Below are 9,470 nucleotides of genomic sequence, written 5' to 3'. Positions count from 1 at the left end.
CATTCGTGAAGAGCGAGCGCGAGCAGAGCGACGGCGAGCATAACGAGTTGGCTACGTGAGGAGAGCAGTAGGTGAGCGCGAGCGCGAGCAACATTTGAAGCAGCAGTCGAGCGCGAGGAGCTGTAGTGCAGCAGTGCGTGAAGAGGACAAACTTCTATAATAGTAAGTACGTAGATTATATATGTACATAATATTTAGATTAGAAAATGTAATTAGAGTAAGTAGAGTATTTATTCCGTTCAAATACATTGGTTAAATGGTATTAAGTTGATAAAATAGAGTAGGTATAATATTTGCATATTTTATGATGTCGTAACAGAATGTAACAGTAATTTTGATCCTAGATTATGTATGTACTTAGTATTTAGATTAGAAAATATAATTAGAGCAAGTAGAGTATTTATTTCATTCGAATACATTGGTTAAATGGTATTAAGTTGATAAAATAGAGTAGTATAATATTTGCATATTTTATGATCTCATAACAGAATCTTGTAACAGTAATTTTGATCCTAAATTATGTATGTACTTAATATTTAGATTAGAAAATATAATTAGAGCAAGTAGAGTATTTATTCCGTTCTAATAAATTGGTTAAATGGTATTAAGTTGATAAAATAGAGTAGGTATAATATTTGCATATTTTATGATCTCGTAACAGAATCTACTATAGTGTAACAGTAATTTTGCATGTAGATTATCTATGTACTTAATATTTAGATTAAAAATAAAATTAGAGGAAGTACAATATTTATTCCGTTCGAATACATTGGTTAAATGGTATTAAGTTGATAAAATAGAGTATGTATAGTATTTGCATCTAAGTAGTTAGTTGCCCATTTACGTTTGTTTAGCAGAGACGCTATGACTATCCATATTTATTACGGAGAACGTCCCGCTGTTTTGTATGGCTATCCATAGACACCTACAACAATCGATATAGCATTAAATGTCTCCTTGCAGGTTGTGCATTGAGGGAAGGATGATCCCTTCAATGAGAGCAACCTAATACAAGCTGTGTCTAAATTGCATGCAAGACCGCCATATTTTACGTTCACCGTTCCACTCCTATATGTAACAACCGATGACCTTAAAGCCCTCTTGCATGAGTGTCACCAAATATACCTCAGGGTGTGCGAACTAGCCGACCATTCTTCTATACTGAGTTTCTATATGAGACAAAGAAGGATGGCGATGTTGCTCGACCCGTATGCATCCGACATACAAGTTCGTCATTTTCTATTTAGTCACCATACTTATCTTATTGCTATTGATTCTAATGCTCCTCTTCTGCGTTAGGCGTTCCCAGAAGACACAAAGTTAATCAACAAAGAAATCCCACACTTCTTGGCAATGCATATGCTCTTCGGCGGGGGTGATACCTGGTTCATGTAGAAGATGACGAAGATCAGCAAACCTAAGGGGTACAAGAGCTGATGATGATTTCATGCCACCAATACCTCGATGTTCCACCAGGCATACAGGAGAAGGTTCAACGAACACTACAAGAGGACGTTCACATACCACATCGACATGGTGTCCAACCAACAATGAAATAGGACGTGCTCGTACCGTGATACTGCAAGACGACGACGACGACGATTTCATGCCACCTCGACCCCCTCCCTTCGAGGCCTCCATCTCTGGAGGACCGTGATGACCGTGAAGATGATGTTGGATTTTCTTGTACCCATCCTCCTAACTTTTAACCACCACTTCGGAGACGACAACCATCTTACCCTGATAGCCTTGACTGGCACAACTGGCATTCTTTCGCTAATGTACGTCGTCACTTTCCACCGCTATCTTGAGATGATCAATGATACAAAAGTTAATGTTTGTGCATGTTTAAACATACCTAAGTGTTAAGACTGCCGCCACCTTAGAGACTATGCTTTCTTCCTCATACATTTTAAAATGTATAGTTAAATTAGCAACTAATTTCTAATTTTGTTGAAAGTTACTAATTACATGAAATAACAACACACCGGTACACTATTCATACCTGTTCGATCCCGGTCAGTCAGATCTGGACAGAGGCAGATGTACGCATGCGATGCTACCTAGGGGTGCGACACATCTCTCTCCTCACTCTCTGCACTCATAACCTTTTTCCCTGCTCCCTTGTCCTCTTTCTCTCATTTTTCTTCTTTCCCCAGCAGAAATGCCACCACCACCACACCCAATAGGAATCCTTTGCCGATGATTCCTATCACTGGTGAAGTCAGGATTGGCCTCCGGCAACGGTGTGACGGTGGCTATGCTGGTCCATGCGCCCGTCATATTGGCAGCATTTCTAGATCTAGACGATGATGGCGACAAATCAGAAGTTTTTGGCACGATGTTGGTGGATGGGGTGTGGGCAGCAAGATCTAACACACAAGCCTATGGCTATGGGCCAGCGGCATCAGAGGCATGCCATCCTAAGGAGGGGGTTCGGCCCCATTCCTGAATCCACCTCGACTTGCCACTCTCACCCAATGGGCTCAACTATGAAAGTGGTTGATCTAGAAGAGATTACAGTTTTTTTGAGAGGGAGATTAGGAGTTTTGTGATGGTTTGTGTGTGTTTTTGCAGTGATGGTCTGATGGAGGCATGTAGCTGACCACAGTGAAATGCATGTCACTACTACAGAATATGTCTTATATGCCGATCCATCACTATCAGTTCCTTACGAGACGGCAGTGATTGAGTATCACTGCCAGTTCGTATTAAGGACCGGCACTAAAAGTGCATTCGAAAAAATTGACAATGAAACTTGACTATCACTGCTGGCTTTAGCCACGAACCAGCAGTGATAGTTTGTCAAGTATCACTGTCGGTCCCTATTACCAACCGGCAATAATAATAGATATCACTGCAGGTCTGATGATATATTGTCTTAAAAAATCATAACTTTTTCATATAAAATTGTATACGGACAAACTTTATACGAAAATTACATCCCTCGATGAGATCTACAACTTTGTAGTTGATTTTTTTTTATTTGATGTCATTTAGATGTACAAATAATCATTTGAAGTTTCAGACAAGAGATCAAAAGAATTGCATATGCTATTGTTATCACAAACACTTATGTGGTGAGATGGTAATGATGTATCGTGCTAGCTGAGTGATCCTAGGTTCAAATGCCACGAATCACGCACGCGTGAAAAATCACGTGACTTATGATTTGCGACTGCGTGCGCGTGGGGGTGCCTGATCGAGAAAAGAAGTTTTTTTTCATTTTTTTTTGGTCAAAAAATGTCAATTTGGGTATGGACTATCACTGTCGGCTGAAAGCTTTAACTGAAAGTGATGACTGACTATCACTGCTAGTTGAAGCCTGTAGCTTCACTGTCGGTCCTCAGACCGACAATGATAGTCGGGACTATCACTGCCTATTGCCCACTGTCGGCTCTAAAACTGACAGTGAAGGCTACTTTAGAACTAACAGTGAAGTCACTTTATGTAGTAGTGGTGCTCCATCTGACGCAACTAGTACCCCCTCCTAGCCTACTGGTGCCGCCTTCGCCGCTCTGGGCTTCGGTGCTGCCCGTTTGATGCAACGATCTCATTCTTGGCCACGACCTCGCTAGATTTGCCTTTTGGTTTAAACAAATTTGCTCTTGAAATTGGTATAGATTTGCTCATAAAAAGATATAAATATGCTTTCTGATTTTTATGGATTTACATTTGTAAATTGGAGCAAAGTTACTCTTTTTTCATATGTATTTGCTTGTAAACTAAAAGCAAATTTATTTTCTGAGTTTGTATATGAACTTCCTCTTTGAGTTAGTAAGAATATGTGCTTGTAAATTGAAACAAATTTATCCTCTGAATCTGTATGGATTAATTTGCTTGTATAAAACAAACTTACTTTATGAGTTGGTACATATTTGCTTGTAAAATTAAACAAATTTCTGTTTGCTTTTTTTAATTGAGACAATTTGTTCTCTAAAACGAAGGGAAGCATACCAATTGCTTTGAGTTTTACTTGAAAACATGTAGCAGATTGATTTGATTTTGCTTTCACACGGTTTCTAAATTGCTTTTTGAATCCTTTATGAGTGCTTGCAATTTTTTACAAAATTTCTTTTAAACACTTTGGTGAACAAGTGAGAGTTGAACAGAGGAAGAATTGGTGCAGTTTACATCACGCTTGTGCAGTACAAGACATTACTAAAATGAAAACGAGAAAGTTTGTCCAAACATTTTTTTGCCAGAAAAAGTGTGTGCAAGCTATATGACGTGAATTCTTTAATCACGTCCCTCCAATTATATATGGTCACCAGCAAATCTGCCTAGCTTCGAAAATAAAACCAAAACCAAAACCAAAACTAGGCACCATTAACTTTTGTCTTCCAATATATTATTTCAATATCGTCCATGGTTCAAGGAAGGAATTCTGGAGATTTATCTACATGCATGAGCGATTTTGATTTCGAGAATTGCAACTAGCTAGCTTGAATTTGGCTCCAGATCGTTTGGAATCCATGGGAAATATCAAGAAGACCGTCCACTAAGGAAAAGGAAAAAGAAGCAGCAGGAGAGAAACGCCCACATCCACACTTTGTTGAATGTTCGCACGCACCAGAATGAGAGTGACACAGAAGAGAACCGTCGCGCGCCTTCGCTTGTGTCCTCCGGCGTTCCAGGGAGAGCGAGCCTCGCGCGTTTCGCTGACGTCACCGCTCGCCCACGCGGAGGTTATAAAGCGCGACCCCCACTTGCCTCTTGGCCTGCAGCGCATGCAATCTCTCTCTCTCTCTCTAGAGCCGCACCGGCACCCTAGTCCTACTAATCGACCGAGCGAGTGCGCGGCGGATGGCTCCGACGGTGGCGGCGCCGGATGCGAAGCCGCACACGAGGAAGGCGGTGGGGCTGGCGGCGCGCGACACGTCGGGACGCCTCGCCCCGCTCACCATCACCCGGAGGTATACGCCCGCGCTCCCGGCCCGTCTCGATCGAGATCAATTCTAGCCTCTAGGCGCGCCCGCATCTAGTGTTTCATGCTGCGTGCCCGCGTGTCCCCGCATCTAGGGTTGTACGACGACGGTGCAAGCTGTCCCATCTAAAATTTTATGAGATCTGATCTCACAAAAAGATATTTTCTTATATATATTATATATTTTTCTTTTTTCTCTCAGTTGAATGTACCAGTCGTTAAATAAAAAAGAATGGTATGATCAAAATTTTGTAAAGGTTTTTCGGTGAATAATCGCATATGATTCCTTCTCCTAGTGAGAGGGCCAGTGTTTTTGGCGTACGTGCATGCCTGTGTGGAATAATCTATTCTCTGCATGTCGTCGATTGGCTAGATATGCTGATTCCTTCTTCTAGGACTTCACTATTTATTTAATTCGTGGCACCTGAAACACTGATCTAGCTGCTTGCAATAGCAGTACGTAATACTACCGAATCTTATTGTCCTGAGATGCCAAATAAACATGGGAAATGGGAAGTTGGAGAAAATCTCTATATCGCGAAATCACTTGTTACTTGTTCATGTAAAGTCTCAAATTCTTTTTGATGTTGCGGTAACCGGTCAAATTCGAAGAGTCTTAAATAAAACGATGACAGTCTTGCCAACTAATAGTCCCTCACTATATATATAGATTCTTGCTGGGTTGGTGCAGTTATGCTAGCATTAAGTTTTCTCACCAATAGTATATTAACCACTCAGTACAAAGATTGACCACATCGAAATATCTTTTTTAAGGAAAAAAAATCACATGAAGGCAATTTCATTAGGTTTGTGAGTCTATCTTGAAAGATTTTGTTTTTACAGTTTTATTTATTTATTTATTCTTGTTTCTACAAATATATTATGTTCCCCCAAACTGTATTGCGCACTGCCTTTGCTTTTCTGCAAGGGTATCCATTAGTTAAAGCATATACCCATCATGTGGTTGTGGATTAAAACAAAATATGAGTTTACAGTGTAGTGGCTTGGGCAGTCAAGTTGTTATGATCATGAACTCGATCACCCTGCGGTTCGTGGCCGTGTACTACAACAACGCTCATGTGCACCTTAGCAGCCGTTCTTTTCTTTTCGCTCGTGTCACTCTGCCACTCTGCTTGTACTTTTGTCCTCCTTTCTTTGGCCAGCTTCGTGCTGGTTGGCAAATTTGTGGATACCTACAAATCTGATCGAAATCCTCTTACTTTAGCACAATAAAGTCATAGATAAATAGTAAAATGTGACAGGATGAATAATACCGTGACTTCAAATACTGTAGCTACAGTACTGTAGCGGTACTGTGGTACCAGATGTGATCCGTCCACTCAAATCCAACTGTTCATATCAATTTAAAGTCACATAACTTCATCGGTTGGTAAAGTCAGGGGATGTGGGTTTCATCAGACAAACAAAAAAAATCCTTCTCCTCACTTTGATTCTTCTGTTTATTAAAGAAATTAGTGTCGAGCAGTCTCACTTAATTATAGAGAGGTATTGCAAGCACTAGAGAAGCTTTGTAGGGTTTTTTAGCTGGCGAACAATAAAACCCATTTTATTGTGAACGTATTAGACTTAGCATAGGTGCTGGCATTTTTTCAGATTAAATCCTAGAAAGCAATAAAAGTATACATACATATGTGAGTACGCTAATTGGTCAAAGCGTTCCCGTGCTACATGAGGTTAGAATTCTAGTTTTGTTTGGACGTGTGTCAGTACGCAGCAGATGGGTGTAGATAGGCGTGAGTGTGGTGTGCGCCTGTGGGTGCATATATGCGTCCATCTGGTAGTGAAAAAGAAACCATTTTATTGGTGCACTGCTTCATAGGTCTGTATAGATAACAAGCAAAATTCGTTCTACAGGTGGCCAAACAGAGGCCAGTAGTGATCGGGGAACTAGATACAGGCGACTGTAATTGGAAGATGGTCCTAGCTAGCAATTTCCTGTCGTCATCATCATCTCCAAATGGCTTTATACCCATATGGATTGGTCACAGTCGGCCACAGAGCTACTGGCTAAGGTGGCTGTCATATTAGGTCCAGAATTTCCAGTCTTTTCAGAATTTGCGTATCAAATTTATTCTGTATTTACCATAAGTTAACGACTAGTTAAATAATTGGGAGATGGTCCTAGCAGTTTCCTGTCATGGGGACAAATCAGGAATGTTATTGTTTGCCAATTTTTGTCTCTTCTTTGTACTCGAGTGAGTCAAAAACTTTGGTCTGCATGCACGAAATTCATCAGAAAAAAAGAACTGACAATATCTCTGCGTGACAATTGACAGACTAGAGAACTTTTTCTCGAATATAATAACCACTGCATGAGTATATTGATGAATCTGGTATTAACATGCATGTTATCTATCTGCACGATTAAGTTCTACTGTCACATACATCCATGCTGAATTATACATCCATTTTGCAGGAGCACCGGAGATGATGATGTGGCGATAAAGATTCTGTACTGTGGGATCTGCCACTCTGACCTGCACAGCATCAAGAACGATTGGCACATCACCATGTACCCCATCGTCCCTGGGTACACAACCTCATACCTTCTTGTTTACTGATCAAGATATACGGCTGTTTTAACAATGTAACGTAGTATTCTGAATTCTGAACAATTATCTTTCATCACGTCTATGGACGCAGCCACGAGATCGCCGGAGTGATCACGGAGGTGGGCCAGAACGTGACCAAGTTCAAGGCCGGCGACCGCGTCGGCGTGGGTTGCATGGTGAACTCGTGCCAGTCCTGCGACCGCTGCAACGAGGGCTTCGAGAACCACTGCCCCGGCATCATCTTCACCTACAACTCCGTCGACCACGACGGCACCGTCACCTATGGCGGCTACTCGAGCAACGTGGTGGTGAACGAGCGATTCGTGGTCCGCTTCCCGGACGCCATGCCGCTGGACAAGGGCGCGCCGCTGCTGTGCGCGGGCATCACTGTGTACAGTCCCATGAAGTACCACGGGCTGGACTCGCCGGGGAAGCACGTCGGCGTGCTGGGACTGGGAGGGCTCGGTCACGTCGCGGTGAAGTTCGCCAAGGCGTTCGGGATGAAGGTGACGGTGATCAGCTCGTCGCCAGGGAAGAAGCAGGAGGCCCTCGAGCAGCTCGGCGCCGACGCGTTCGTCATCAGCAAGAACGCCGACGAAATGAAGGTATTGTATCGAGACCGAACGCGGCATTTGGCATTTCAGCTTGGATTGAACAAGGAGATCGACGAGATGATACATTTCTGACTTTGAAATTAATGTTGGTGTTTTTGCAGGCTGCGATGGGCAGCATGGATGGCATCATCAACACGGTGTCTGCGAACATCCCTGTGGCCCCTCTCATGTGTCTGCTGAAGCCCAACGGCAAGATGATCATGGTTGGCCTGCCCGAGAAGCCCCTGGAGATCCGTCCATTTGATCTCATCCTTGGTGGGCCCTTGGAGCTCCTCACGTCTCGATTCATGCCATGCTTTGCGCCATGTTTTAGCATTCCCAGCACGGCCTGAGATTATCGGTCAGTTAATGAGCAATTGACAAACAAATAATGTGCTTGTGGATAAGCAGGGAACAAGAGCCTGACGGGGAGCTGCATCGGCGGCATGAGGGACACGCAGGAGATGATCGACCTGGCGGCGAAGCACGGCGTGACGGCGGACGTGGAGGTGGTGGGCGCGGACTACGTGAACACGGCCATGGAGCGCCTCGCCAAGGCCGACGTCCGGTACCGCTTCGTCATCGACATCGGTAACACCCTCAAGGATGCCGAGTGATCATACCTGCTGTGCTAGTGGCAACAGTTCTTGCTGCCCCTGCTTGTATCGGTCTCTATGATGAATCCTCTAATCTTTCTTGTCAGTGATATTGTAGGAAGGGGACGGACATATATATGTGGTATATTGAGTACTGTGTTGGCTATGTTCAATTCACCTTTGACATGTTGTATAAGGGTGTTGTTTGGTGGCGTTTATTCACCGATACAAAACAGGTTATCACTGTTGTTTTAAACTAGCATAGTTATCGGTTTCGAAAACGATTATGATAATAAGTATCACTGTCGTTTTATATCTTGAATTGATAATAATAAATCATCCACAAATACAAAAATATTATACTAGGAACTATTCAGTATGGAGATTTGTCTCAAGTTTGAGATCGAACCCGAGACAAAGACTCATATCGAAATATTTATGGTAAAATATGTTAAATTTAAACAGGGATACACAATTTGAAACCACAGGGATAAATAGATAAAGACTCTATATCGAAATATTTGGAATACGAATCGGCCATGATAAAGATTATCATTGTCGGTTCATAATAGCTTAATCATTGATATATTAGTGAGTTTATGTACCGGTATTGATAGTGTCTATCACTGCTGTTTCTTAATGTCTGGATGTTATATCTGCTAGTTCAGCTTATGAATTAGCAATGATATCTTATGATTGTCTGTTATTACCGAATCGACAGTAAAGGAGAACAAGAATGATCATTTTTATAATAATGATTATGTGAATGGTACATGATGGA

General features: G+C 42.2%; 1 protein-coding gene across 1 annotated transcript; it reads left to right on the top strand.

Annotated features, from left to right (window-relative positions):
- Positions 1–4,631: 4,631 nt before the first annotated feature.
- On the top strand, positions 4,632–8,866 carry LOC133896289 (probable cinnamyl alcohol dehydrogenase 5). Its single transcript, XM_062336866.1, has 5 exons — positions 4,632–4,916; positions 7,365–7,478; positions 7,592–8,105; positions 8,216–8,369; positions 8,505–8,866. The coding sequence occupies exons 1-5, from the start codon at positions 4,807–4,809 to the stop codon at positions 8,708–8,710; spliced, it is 1,098 nt and encodes a 365-aa protein (XP_062192850.1). The 5' UTR covers positions 4,632–4,806; the 3' UTR covers positions 8,711–8,866.
- Positions 8,867–9,470: the final 604 nt, after the last annotated feature.

The sequence above is a fragment of the Phragmites australis genome, chromosome 16, assembly GCF_958298935.1.
Source record: "Phragmites australis chromosome 16, lpPhrAust1.1, whole genome shotgun sequence".
In the NCBI taxonomy this organism is placed as follows: Eukaryota; Viridiplantae; Streptophyta; class Magnoliopsida; order Poales; family Poaceae; genus Phragmites; species Phragmites australis.
This window is presented reverse-complemented; position numbering and strand designations above follow the sequence as displayed.

Bases quoted from the DNA above. Each gene is read 5' to 3' on its own strand.
- LOC133896289 (XM_062336866.1), top strand. From the start codon at position 4,807: ATGGCTCCGACGGTGGCGGCGCCGGATGCGAAGCCGCACACGAGGAAG. The intron at 7,479-7,591 runs GTACACAACCTC...CTATGGACGCAG, and splicing joins ATGTACCCCATCGTCCCTGG to CCACGAGATCGCCGGAGTGA. The intron at 8,370-8,504 runs GTGGGCCCTTGG...GTGGATAAGCAG, and splicing joins TCCATTTGATCTCATCCTTG to GGAACAAGAGCCTGACGGGG.